The following is a 14,234-nucleotide window of genomic DNA, read 5'->3' on the forward strand; positions in this document are numbered from 1 at the left end:
TACTCTCCTCTACCCTGTCAAAAATGACCAACCCTTTCATTGAAGCTGAGAAATTGGGGGGAAATAATTCAAATGATTAAGTAGGAGGATGGTTCCCTGTTGTGAGATTCTAGTATCATTGGAAATGAATGGTCTCTCCATTACCAGTTAATAGCTTCTTCTCTGCATTGGCGACACACACACACACAGGCACACACACACAAAGACTACAGTGGGCACCTACTAGCACTAATATATATCCTGTTACCAGTGCCTTAATGCATTCATAAACTCACTGAGTTAGAAAACACATTACAGTGTACTCTAAATGCAATTAAGGGTTGTATTACCGTACTCATTCAACCGAGGGCAAATATCGTTATTTATGCTACACTCTAGTCCTGTGTCACCAATACACAAAACCCTTAACCTTAAAGAGAGGTCAGAGGTCAAAGGTCACAGGATATTCTGCACGTGTACAGAGAGCTAACTACTTCTGGTGCTTTTGTCTACCTACACGGCTTGGAACTCTCCACCCTCACAGTAGTTGGTCATTTTGGAGGACGCATTCATCCAAAGCAAATTACAGTGAGCACACAGTCCGTGCATGTGGCCCGAGCTGGAACTGAACCCACAACGTTGTCCTTCTCCACATCACACTGTAACCCTCTGAGCCATCAGGACAAAGTCAACTAGCCCCATCCCTCTAAAACCATTACGTCAGCTGTTGTGAGTAAGAGTTGTGCAGCTCCTGCCTGTGGATATAGCGAGGTGCTGCCCATTCAGGGTTTGCAAAGGCTGCTGGGAGCAGCGGGGTCTCTTTGGACCAGATACATGTTTACACAAGAGAGGCTCCAGGTCTGTCTAAAAACAACAGGGTGAAAAAGTGGGATGGAACAGACAGATGAAAGAGATGGAGAGATGAAAGACAGACGTTTCCAGTGTATTTCCTTTCTCCTGGCATAAGGGCTTCGTTAATAGTTAATAACATCCCCTTGTGTGAGGGTATTAAGAGAAGACCAATGGTTGTTGCCAATGCTAGTCTCTCTGACTACAGCCGTGTGTCTCAGCTTTGAGGTAGAAGTTGTGCCCTTAATTAAGCACAGGTCTAGGATCAGAGTATCATATCCCAAACACCTAACCTTCAGGAGGATTTAAAGAAACATCTGACCCTGGACTAGTGGTTAGGGCCAACTTGACCTACTCTTGTGTCTATCAACGGCATTAAGAGATCCTCAAAGCCTGCTATATTAACAGTTGCATAGCCAGACTGCTAGACTTAAAACTCATCATTATTAGCCTAAATCAAGGTTTTAACAGGTCTCTCCTGCAAAACATTGTATGTCAGTGAGAGAAACCTGCATAAACAAAGGTTGAATAAATAAATAAATGCATTTGGTTGTGAATGCTGCTTTCTTTGACAACACAATAAACTATAGCCTTAGTCTAGTGGATGTTTAGCCTCTCCACCTAGTCTGAGGACCTCTGCCCTCTCAATCAGAAAAGCTAACAAAATCAATCTTTCTGTTGGTGACTGAGTGGTTCTGTGTGAAACCATCCACAACCCATTAGAGGCCATTAACTCCCATGCAGCAATTTGAACCCCTCGTGTGTGTGTGTGTGCGTGCGTGCGTGCGTGTGTGCGCGTGCGGCGTGTGTGTGCTCACCTATATCTCCTCATAATCTACATTTCAGCAGTGGAACCAAGATACAAACTTCCTCAGTCAACCCTGTTTATTGTTCTACCTTTTCTTTATTACACATTGGGAGTAATCACTTCCAAGGGGGAGGCTATTTTCCGATGCACCCACTGGTTATCAATGGGACCTTTGAGGGTAGGAACCTTCCTCCCCTGATTGAAACATCATTTCCTGTCAGGCTGCACACTAAAGCTATTGAGATCAACCCAAGTCTTTCTCTATGTATGGCTCTTATTGACCAGAGTGACCGGGAGACCCTAAGACCTATGCTGCTACTCTGCCTATCAGCTTGCAAAGAGCTGGGGTGTAGAGAGTGTATGTACACACACACACACACACACACACACACACACACACACACACACACACACACACACACACACACACACACACACACACACACACACACACACACACACACACACACACACACACACACACACACACACACACAATCTGCTCAACCTGCTTGGTTTTTACTGCAGCAGCCCAGCTCCCATTCCAAAGAAAATACAGGTCTAAACTGAAGGGTAGTTTTGGCATGTTAAACATAAGAGTCATGTAAGCTTATATGTGAAATGCTCCAACAGTCACCACACACACACACACACGCACACACCCATCACCTGAGAGTTCCTCGGCAGGCCGCTATAACACATGCTACAGTACATTAAATTGACTTCCATGTGGATTTCTCTTGTACTTTAAAACAGCCTGTCAGCTCCTTGATGTTTTGGGGCCAAGGCAGAGATGTGTGCGTGTGTGTGTGTGTGTGTGTGTGTGTGTGTGTGTGTGTGTGTGTGTGTGTGTGTGTGTGTGTGTGTGTGTGCGCGTGCGTGTGCGTACGTGCTGTAGCACTACTGCGTCTCTGAGGCTACAAGAGATACAGACCGTACCTCTCCCCCACTCCCAGACTAATTACTAAAACTCACATTGATTCATTGACTCAACCATGTGTGGAGAATAGTAGTGCAGACATGTTTTTAGAGAATAATAGAGAATAAGGAGAGAGTCAACATTACCTGAAGGTCAAAGAATTTGCTGTATCTCCTGTAGATTATGTGGGAGGTGTTGTCAGAGTATGTGACATTGATGAGATACACCTGCAATGAGAGAAAGCGCATGGTTAACACTGTGGACCCGACACACGGCATACCAAGGCAACAACCCCGGCACTTCAAAGGTCTGTGACACGCACATATATCTGTCAAGGTGTAATAACAGGTTAACATAATGGTGATCTCCTTCACCTTCTCTACACATTTACCCTCTGCACTTCCTGCCCCAGCCACCAGTAATAATTACAACAGCCATTCCCATTCAAGTGGATGGGGCTTTGTCTGAGGCACTTTGTTCCTTCCAGTAACTATATTTATATGATAGATGACGTATAGAAACCGACCGTTTTGTTCCAGACCCGGAGGGTTGGTAATGTAATTGATGCTGATATCATCTCCGCTTTAATCGAACATAGGGAAACATAGGATATCAAGGAGTCTGGAAAATTCCCATAAGAGAGGTCAGTCAGGAGGGTTGAATGGGTTGGACCTCGGGTTTATGATGGGTATCTACAGAGGAAGTGTTGTGCCAATATACAGTAGGATATCTGGTGAAATGGCTATTTGAAGTCACAAAATAGCAAGCGACAAACATAACGTTGAAACTTGACTGTTAAAATCAAGGCTAACTGCTACTGAACATAGCCTTTCACAGTTCTAATATGCTATAGTACTGAGGACATTGAGGTTAAGTCACAAACCTATACCATTGGCTATTTGGCTTCATTGTTCTCAGCCCAATCTCTACAACAAAAACACACCATTTGTTTAAGTTCATAGAGTTTCCATATACTTCATAATCATAAAGCATGTCAAACATGTTTCCATCTAGCGTTCACTCAAAATCAGGGCAAAGATTGCTAACAAAAACAGCCTTTGTCAAATAATTGAGAATCAAATAAGATTTTGTCAGCCATCCAAATAGGCTAAATGAAGCTACAGTACTGTGTAGGCCTATGGTTGCACTTTGAGAACTAAATGTCGTCGACTTGTCAATATAGGAACAATTCACCTCATGAAATATCGGCATCTTTACTATGCCTATAGAGGAAAATCACCTCATGATATGTTGGCCATTGAAAATCAAGTTCCCCTTGTGATGTGTCAGACACAGGCGTATCCCTAATCCCCTGGTCTACTAGCACAGCTAACCCTCGTCCTAATACATCTTACACACTGGTCCCTGCAGCAACCTGCCAAGAACAGTCATAACAGCTAGCCTTAGAAGAATTATCCCAAACGAAAGAGACCTGACCTAAGAGAATCAGCCACTTGAAACAAAATACACTTCCAAGAACCAAGCTCTGTGTTAAAAGGCCTTGTTGCTGCTGGAATGACACCAGCTATTGCTGGCTAGCTTCCAACGCTAGTGTTTTCACAATTCTCGCCCATGGAAATGTTATGCTAACATCCAAGCCACTGGAAGTATGTAAGCTAATGACGTGATAGTGACTACATAGGGTTAGTGTCAGCGGCTTGGTTTGATTTGTATTGTGTTAGCGAGTAGCGGCTCCAGCACTAGCCTTTTCACTCCCATGGAAATGTTATGCTAACATCAAAGTCACTGAAAGTATGTTATGTTATGCTAAGGACCTGTTAGCGACTCCTATGGCAACGGCCACTGAAAGTCTGTTATGTTATGCTAAGGACCTGTTAGCCACTCCTATGGCGATGGCCACTGGAAGTCTGTTATGTTATGCTAAGGACCTGTTAGCGACTCCTATGGCGATGGCCACTGGAAGTCTGTTATGTTATGCTAAGGACCTGTTAGCGACTCCTATGGCGATGGCCACTGGAAGTCTGTTATGTTATGCTAAGGACCTGTTAGCGACTCCTATGGCGATGGCCACTGGAAGTCTGTTATGTTATGCTAAGGACCTGTTAGCGACTCCTATGCGATGGCCACTGGAAGTCTGTTATGTTATGCTAAGGACCTGTTAGCGACTCCTATGGCGATGGCCACTGGAAGTCTGTTATGTTATGCTAAGGACCTGTTAGCGACTCCTATGGCGATGGCCACTGGAAGTCTGTCATGCTATGCTATGCTAGCTAATGATGTGTTAGTGACTCCATAGGATCACACTTTCAATGGCGTGGCTTGGTTTGCATTGCTGCTGCCAAAGTCAGTGGTACTGGAGGGTTGGTGAATTTATTTACTGGAGTCTTTACAGAGTCTGTAGTCAGACAGTTAAGTTATTCTGTAAGGACTTCACATGTTGTGTTCCACCTTCAGTGAAGTAGGCTATCCTTGATCAGAAACACTATACATCACCAAACATTAAAACATATTTTTACAGCTCAAGGCCGAACCAGAAACTGAGTAATGAATCAAAACGGAAAGCCAAAACTAAGGGAGGTTAGATGAATGAAGAAACTGGTGAATGAATGAGGCCTCAGCAATGAGTCTGATACTGAGTAAAGACCTTACCCCAAATACCCAAAATATCTTCATGCTGTTAGAGCATAGCAATCCACATAGATATGGACTTTATCTGACACCATTTCCCTTGGAGGGTCTGGAAGAGCTGCAAGCCCGCCTGCACTTGTACTGGTGTGTGCGTGTGTGTGTGCGTGCGTGCGTGCGTACGCCCCAAGCAAGTGTGTGGGCTTGCCCTGACTTCCAGCGAGTGGGTGTGTTGTTCTATAAATGCTTTTGACCTGAATGGCATGTTGTCATCCTCCCTCCTCCACCACCCGATGCCACTTGGCCGCTTAATTTGACCGTGGAGCAAAACCTCTCTGGGATGGGCCAACGGAGGGAGGGAGAGAGAGAGGGAAGAGGAAGGAAGACACGGACTCAGTTAAAACGGGTCCCGTCCCAACCAGCAGAACAGATGGATCTGTCCTCATAGAAACCACAATGGAAAACAGAACTAGTCTATATCCACACCACACACAACCCACGCCCAAAATATCAAGCTTAAACCTAATGCCTTCGTCCAACCTAAAATAGACTATATCATCCCTCAGGGAGTGAATGGGATTGAATGTGAGTTAACAGCCTAGTACAGCCCATCACTACCTGAAAGCAAAACAAACCTACACTGTAGGTGTCACCTCAATTATATTTCTGGATTGATATAGGATTGACTGTGAAAAGTAGTGCTGTTTGACAGCTTGAAAAGTCTTTTTTTTTTCCATCGACTCTCAGATGAGGGTAAAAAATTCCAGCAACATTTTAAAATAGCATGTAGATGCGTTGCAGGTTGACTCACGGTTCAAGTACAGCCAGTCGTGAGCGGCTGTTGGTCCACACAGCCAAAACACTCTTAATCATTATTTTAGGGGACCAAACACACACACACACACAAAGTTACTCACTAACTGTCAGTTAGAGGGAGTTAGATTTGTTTTCTAATTTTACAAAGGTTTAACACATTTGAACAACACAGTGTTATAAGAGTGAGTTGTCTTCACAGCAACAGAAGGTGTGCTGATGGAATCCCAGATGGTGTGTAGTCAAGTGTTGCTGCACCGTTCAAATCAAGATAAAATCCTGGCCTTGCCATACGGTTAGACATTCTTGAATAGTATGCATGTCTGGGCAAATCAAACAATGTTGCAATTCGAAAACTGAAAACAAAAGAGACAATGTAGACAAAACAAAAAGTTTACAACATTTATAAATAAGTTTATACATTACCCAACATTACCTTTACTGCATAACACCTTCTATTCTACTACACTGTAGTTTCTTGGTGTCCACATCACCAACAAACTAACATGGTCCAAGCACACCAAGACAGTCATGAAGAGGGAACGACAAAACCAACTGCACCATCGAGAGCATCCTGACGGGTTGCATCACTGCCTGGTATGGCAACTGCTAGGCCTCCGACCGCAAGGCATTACAGAGGGTAGTGCGTACGGCCCAGTACATCATTGGGGCCAAGCTGCCTGCCATCCAGGACCTCTATACCAGGCGGTGTCAGAGGAAGGCCCTAAAAATTGTCAAAGACCCCAGCCACCCTAGTCATAGACTGTTCTCTTTGCTACCGCATGGCAAGCGGTACCGGAGTGCCAAGTCTAGGTCCAAGAGGCTTCTAAACAGCTTCTTCCCCCAAGCCATAAGACTCCTGAACAGCTGTGTAAAGTCAGCTTCCCTGTGGCTCAGTTGGTAGAGCATGGTGTTTACGCCAGCATGGTGTGTGCAACGCCAGGCTTGTGGGTTTGATTCCCACGGGGGACCAGTACGAAAAAAAATAAAATAAAGAAAAATGCATGAAATGAAATGCATGAAATGTATGCATTCACTACTGTAAGTCGCTCTGGATAAGAGCGTCTGCTAAATGACTAAAATGTAATGCAAATGGCTACCCAGACTATTTGCAATGCCCCCCCTCTTTTATGCTGCTGCTACTTTCTGTTGTTATCTATGCATAGTCACTTTAATAACTCTACCTACATGTACATATTACCTCAATTAACTCGACTAACCGGAACCCCATGTACACAGCCTCGCTATTGTTATTTTACAGCTGCTCTTTAACTATTTGTTACTTTTATTTATTTTGGGGGGGGGGGGGGGGGGGTATTTTTAAAACTGCATTGTTGGTTTAGGGCTTGTAAGTAAGCATTTCCCTGTAAGGTGAACCTGTTGTATTCGGCGCATATGACAAATCAAATTTGATTTGGTTTGTACTTACAGTACACAGAGAAGCCAGATTTAACACCATTAAATATTTCCTGCATAATCACTCTTGGCAATCCAGTCGTAAACCTGTACTGGCTGGCACGCTAGCCCTAGCTTCTAAAGATCACCTGTTACCATCAGACACACTTCTTGGTTTGGCAACCGGAACATTTAACAGCTAGATGGGTGGGGGAGATTTATGGAAACAATGGGCCCAACCTAAATCGTAAATCACTGTAGCAGACTACATAATATATCATATAAATAGGAGGCTAAGGTAATTAGTTGGGATATAAATGGTAATTCAGTTTATTACTGTTATTTTAATTATTTATAATAGTTTATTATAATATAATTACATGTATTACTCTCTGGATATCCTGTGACATCAGCAACCAAAAGAAATACAGCAAATATATATTATATTCTGTTCTATTCAATTTTTCTTCAATTCTATTCTTCTGCACTCATGTCAACAGCCAAATGGGTTTGATGAGACATTCAAAAACAAAGAGGGAAAGTACATGCATGGACAAATACAAATAAATCAAACAAGTTTGTGTCCCAGACACCCAGATCTAGCTAGAGAAAAACCTTGTTCGTCATCATCTCTTGCTGTGATGCAGATGGTTTCAGCTTGGGAGACAGAAGTCTCATTCATGTCCGGCATTTCGGAGAAAGATTAATAAGAGAAAATTAGATCTCTGACTACTTCAATGAATCAACCAGGAATCATAGGCTACACATTGCTATGATTAACTTAGTTATAGTTTGACAGCTTTTATTCAGCTTTTCACAAATTACTCACCTTTCCACCACATATAGTGACTAGCAACCACAATATAATCCTCTAAATAAACCAAACTACAAAGGTTTGTGTCTACGAATGGAGAAAATTACTTACTGTCTCTGTAGAACCCTTGTGTTCGCCAGTTTCCCAGTTTAAGAGTGAGGAAGGCTGAGCAGAGGGCTTGGTAGAGCATAGACTGTGGGCCTAGCCACAAAATGACACTGAACCACGCCTAAAACACTATACTTAACCTAACGTATAAAACAGAAAGGCATTACATACTGCTAACCAGATGACTTTCATATGGATTATGCGTGGGGATTGACAGACATTATTATAAGCCTCACTCAGCAGCTTCCTGTGGTCCATGTGTGTGTATCTCCTCTACTCATTCACCAGGTCATACTGTACCAAGAGAACAAAAACAGCCTGCCTTCCAAGTCTAACTTTAACTAGACCAAGGGCTTGGTTTGGCAGTGGCTCTATGGTGGGAAACCCCTTTAATACAGGTTTGCATAAGCTCTGTCAATGTACTGCCCTTGATCACCCACCAACCCAACCACCCCTCCTAAAACTGTGGTCCTTATCAGTTTTCACATCCTTCGCCTCTCTCCACATTCTCTACCCAGGGCATAGGAAGTGCATGCCTCCTTTCTCTCTCTCTTCCTCTCCCTAACCACACCCTTTGAAAAAAAGGTGCCATCTAGAACCTAAAAGGGTTCTTCAGCTGTCCCCATAGGATAACCCCTTGAAGAACCCTTTTTGGTTCCAGGTAGAACCCTTTTGGTTCCATGTAAATCTCTTTGTGGTTCCATGTAGAACCCTTTCCACAGAAGGTTCTAAATGGCATCCAAAAGGGTCCCACCTGGAAACCAAAAGGGTTCTATCTGGAACCAAAAAGGGTTCTCCTATCGGGACAGCCGAAGAACCCTTTTGGAACCCTTTTTTCTAAGAGTGCAGCAGCCAACAGGAAACAGGAAGAGAAGACCTAGACCAGGCAAACAGAAGTTTTTCTGAGAGGGATAAGGAAAAAGCGGAAAAGTATTGATTCAGCTGTTATTTCCTCCTCTCGCTCACTCCCTGCTTTCAGTCTTGTCATGTACATCAGAACAATCCACACAGAGTTGTTCATTGTATCCTGTTTCAATCAGTACAGCTCGATTACGCAATCTCAGAGGCCTCACTTTCAAATTGCCACATTGCTAGACTACACACACAGTGAGGTACAGTTGCAGTATACTGTATTGGCAATTTCTCACAGTAAGGGCAAGGGCTACCATTGCAAGTCCGTCTTCGCATCGTGATTCCTGAATGTGTCGACATAAAGAAATGACATGGAGCCAGAGGCAAACATATTTTATATTGTAAAGAAATATATATAAAAATAACTGTTTGTACATGTTGGTGATGATTAAGACGTGTTGCCTAATACACATCCCATCTTGTAATAATCTGTTAGTTTTATAGTAATCATAAAGACTTAGGTTGAAAAAGACTTCCCACTGTTCCAGACAAATAAAGTTCTCCAAAGTGACTAGACAACATCTGTCTGTTGTTGAGACATTCAGCAACATGTGTTCAGGGCTCCAGTAATAACATCCACTAATCCCTCCTTTTAATTTGATTTATTTAACCTTTATTTAACCAGGCAAGTCAATTAATAACACATTCTTATTTATACTGAACAAAATTATAAACACAACATTCAACAATTTCAAAGATTTTACTGCGTTACAGTTCATATAAGGAAATCAGTCAATTGAAATAAATTAATTATGCCCTAATCTATGGATTTCATATAACTGGGAATACAGATATGCATTTGTTGGTCAAAGACACCTTATAAAAAAAAGGTGGGGGCATGGATCAGAAAACCCGTTAGAATCTGGTGTGACAACCATTTGCCTCATGCAGCGCAACACATCTGCTTGCATGGAGTTTATCAGGCTGTTGATTGTGGCCTTGCTGTGCGAAGTTGCTGGATATTGGCGGAACTAAAAACACGTTGTCATATACCTCCATCCAGAGCATCCCAAACATGCTCAATGGGTGACATGTCTGGTGATGAAGGCTATGGAAGAACTGGAACATTTACAGATTTGTTTCAGAACATTCAATTCTACGGCAAGAGCTATGGTGGACATAACTGCAGTCAGCATGCCAGTTGCATGCTCCCTCAAAACCTGAGACATCTGTGGCATTGTGTTGTGTAACAAAACTGCACATTTCCGAGTGGACTTTTATTGTCCCCAGCGCAAGGTGCACCTGTATAATAATAATGCTGTTTAATCAGCTTCTTGATATGCCACACCTGTCAGGTGGATGGATTATCTTGGAAAAGCAGAAATGCTCACTAACAGGGATGTAAACAAATTTGTCCACACCATTTTAGAGAAATAAGCTTTTTGTGTTCATGGACATTTCTGGGATCTTTAAATTTGGCTCATGAAACAAACACTTTACATTTTGCGTTTATATTTTTGTTCAGTATACAATAACGGCCTGACGAGGCAAAACGCTTCATGTGGGGACAGGGGATAAAACAATGATTAAAGACTATGTAATACAAAACGGACAACACAGACAGAAGACACTGGCAACAGCACAAATACAAACAGTAGATGTATGTGTGTGTCATTTAAAACCACACGCTTCCTTACAAGGCAACGCAAACTAGTGACATCGGGAGACAATTAGAAACAGCTACATGTCTCAACAACCTGTTCATCTATTTGTCCTTTGAACTCCTCCAGGGACACCAGGTCCTGTAGTTTTAGGTTGGCTTGGAGGGAATACCAGACCAGGGGGCTGAGTAATGAAAGGACCTTTTTCCACGCTCTGTTCAAATTTTCGGAACAGTTTGCATAAAACAAGATTGAGATCCGAGCTTGTATGAGTTCTCATTTCGAGCTAGAAGAGAGGATAGATAAAATGGCACACACAATGAAATGTAACGCACACACATACACACACTTCCAAGGCCTCTTGTTCAGTGACAGGGCGAACCTGTGTGAAGTGAACAGAGAACAAGGACTTCACTGACGACAGACGTCAGCACATCACCCTGACTCACACACATACAGACACCACTCTCTTTCCTGCTGGACTCTATCGTCGTCAAACTGAGGAAAACAATGGGCCAAGCCTAAAGCCCAGCCAAATAAAAACCCTTGAATGTGATTCTCTCAGCGAGCAGTAACCATTTGAAAACAGAGACCTTTTCACTCAGGCCATCATTCTGTTTTTGATGACTCAATAAATATTCGAGTAGGAAACAACCTCCTGAAGGCCTGTTTTATGATGCTAAACAACAACTAGCACTGCTGGTTCTCACTAAAGGGTCGTCCAAAAGGTTTCCAAATGTTGTTGGCTTGAATGAGTAGCGGTGGCTTCATTTGAAAAGCAAATACTGCTGGATTGCTACCAGCTCTTTTAACACTCATCTCACCTGAACAAGAAAAAAGCGGTGTTGTAATATTTTCTGTGTCTAAGCAGATGTGTCCCCCTGGGTCAAATGACCACTTCACCCCTGACAAAGACTTGTGTCTCATTCCCCTTCTCTCTCTAACTCTGTTCTCATAGGATAAGCGTTTCCAGCTGTTTTCACCAACAGAGTGTTGAGATTGGTGGAGGAACAGAATCTTTCTCTCTCTGCCTCTCGCTGGTGGAGGGACAGAATCTTTCTCTCTGCCTCTCGCTTGCTCGCGTACACACACACACACACACACACAACACACACACACACACACACACACAGTCTGGGGATTACTCCCTCCAGTTTCTTCTCACAGTGACTAGCTAGCGGTGATCCCAGGGGCATGGTAGCAACGGAAACTAGGCCAGAGAGAGGCCTATGAGACTGCACAGCCCCAAAACACAACTGAACACAACACTGGCCTGGGAATCACCAGCAACAACTAACAACGTCCAATACATTTAGTACTCTAATGGTTGAGTACGTCTATGTGGATCTGATGGCTGTTGGTGCATGATGTTCTTTGCAGGTTAGGTATAATATATGGTCTGTAAGCTATGACATCCCAAAAGCCTGCATGTGTGTAAATCTTAAAAGAGATATTGATGTATAAGCACACTACAGGCAAATTCTGAAAATATAATACATTTGCCTGAGTGCATGATTATTTCAACAGCAACATGGAGTGTTTGAGTTGACAACATCTAGTATGATCATATTTAATGAGATTTATAATAACTTGTTTGTTAGCGATGTATAGAGGTCCCACGAGTCTGGAGTGTAATGAGATATTGATTCTTATGCCTGCTGTAGGCAAAGTTAAAAAATATCACTTTCCCAAGAGTACAGTAAGCTGCCTTGAGGGACCCATAGGTAGACTACAGTAGCTCTGTGTTCAATTGTACAACACCGAGGATGACTACTAAACTAATTGATGGGTTTATGATAAACATTTAAGGGTAGTCTATCCAATCATTCACTTTGCCTAATGCCTGCATGATTCTAGACAGGAAGTACTGTACCAACAATGAATCCGTCTAATTAAATTTGTTTTAGCTTGAATTGGCAATAAACTATGTCAGGTCTTGTGATTTATAATATAATATGTGTCATTTGGCAGATGCTTTTATCCAAAGCGACTTACAGTCATGCGCGCGTACATTTTAGGAACGGGTGGCCCCGGGAATCAAACCCACAACCCTGGCGGTGCAAGCGCCATGCTCTACCAACTGAGCCACACTGGACAACTTACGTCATAAGTAGTATGTCATACCACCATTTATGACAAAGGCTGTTATCGTTCTCATGACATGTGAACATATGTGGCATTCTAAGAGACTCCATTGAAATACAAAACTAGGCTATATTAGTTCCAGTTGAATAATGCATTACAGTTCGGGTTCCCATGTTATTGAAAAACATACGCCACAGTTGTAACCTGTCATTACTTATAGTGTCTGTATTGTCACTAGTTATAACCCTTCTTTATATTCGTTGGTTAGGCTATAACACATTCAAATGAATGACAAAGAATGACATATATGTTCTAAGAGGCCAGTGCCATACACAGAATATATCATCTCCAACACAATTTGATAAACGGAGATATTGATTGGCAGACTGAATGAATAACTCATGAATCATTGGCTAGTTTAATCAAAACTGTGATGAGCTGCGATGACTGGTATAGGCTATAAGTGGTGAAACCCTTCACCGTGTATTATATTCATAAATTAGATACAGAATATATTAGGTAGTCATTGTAGTTCGGATTTTGAATGGACCCAGGTAGGTAGATACATGGTGAGGGGGGTATCCTACTCACGTAATGTTTGGACGGATTGCGCCGCTTCTCCACGTCCACGACTTTTACATCCAACACTGTCCGAAACTGCATCTTGACGTTGGAAATGGCTACAGCGTACACACACAATAAATACAATATTCCAGTTTCTGTAGTAGGCTATAGCCTCTGCAGTTCAAGAAACGTTGAAGAAGAATTCAATAAGGACATTCATTGATTGGGTTGTCGATTCTAGCTAATGTTCAGGCGCAAGGAATCAAATGTCTTGCCTTGACTATGCGTAATATACCCAAATGCAGAATATATGCTAGTCCCTATCTTCATACGGCTAAAACATTCTGCCCGAAATCCAAAAGGAGAGATCTTCACGTTGGACAACAAGGCAGGCTGGCCAGCGGTCGCCTGCTGAGGAGGTCACCTCAAAGAGGAAAGTGGAGCGAGTTCCTTTGTGTGGACCACAATATCTTTGGCGAGGGATGCATACCTGTAGGCTATATAGGGTTGGGGTAGGCAAAAAAAAGCCACCGAATTCACCGCCAAATGCCTCCAGAAGCAAGCAGAGCAATTCTTTTTTTTGTGGGGGGGGGGGGGGGGGTCCTAGTGGGATGGGCTTGCTGGTGGTGCGTCCTCCAATGGGAGAAAGCACTTGGGGTAAACTGTGCTAGAAGGTTGAAGTCCCATTCCAACTCATAGTTTATGGAATACTTGCATGTAGTACTGAGTATCTCGGCAATGTCTATATGTTTGTAAACACTTAGATATGATGTTGGAAAAGACGCGTAATCACTGTAATAA

The 14,234-nt window shown here is 42.8% G+C and overlaps 1 protein-coding gene across 5 annotated transcripts in view; it reads right to left on the reverse strand.

Annotated features, from left to right (window-relative positions):
* The window catches only part of LOC106586780 (SH3 and PX domain-containing protein 2A), a 121,620-nt gene extending 107,619 nt beyond the window's left edge, over nt 1–14,001 (reverse strand). For 4 of the 5 annotated variants that reach the window (XM_014174425.3, XM_014174414.3, XM_014174408.3 and 1 more), the window contains exons 1-2: nt 13,461–14,001; nt 2,702–2,782 (exon numbers count right to left, since the gene is read on the reverse strand). In XM_014174425.3, the coding sequence (XP_014029900.1) occupies nt 2,702–2,782; nt 13,461–13,532 (153 nt within the window). In that variant the 5' untranslated portion in view covers nt 13,533–14,001. Of the gene's footprint in view, nt 1–2,701; nt 2,783–13,460 lie in introns of those variants that run through there. The other variant, XM_045707024.2, reaches the window with a different exon arrangement.
* Nucleotides 14,002–14,234: the final 233 nt, after the last annotated feature.

This window comes from Salmo salar, chromosome 02 (genome assembly GCF_965601325.2).
Source record: "Salmo salar chromosome 02, fSalSal1, whole genome shotgun sequence".
NCBI classification, from domain to species: Eukaryota; Metazoa; Chordata; class Actinopteri; order Salmoniformes; family Salmonidae; genus Salmo; species Salmo salar.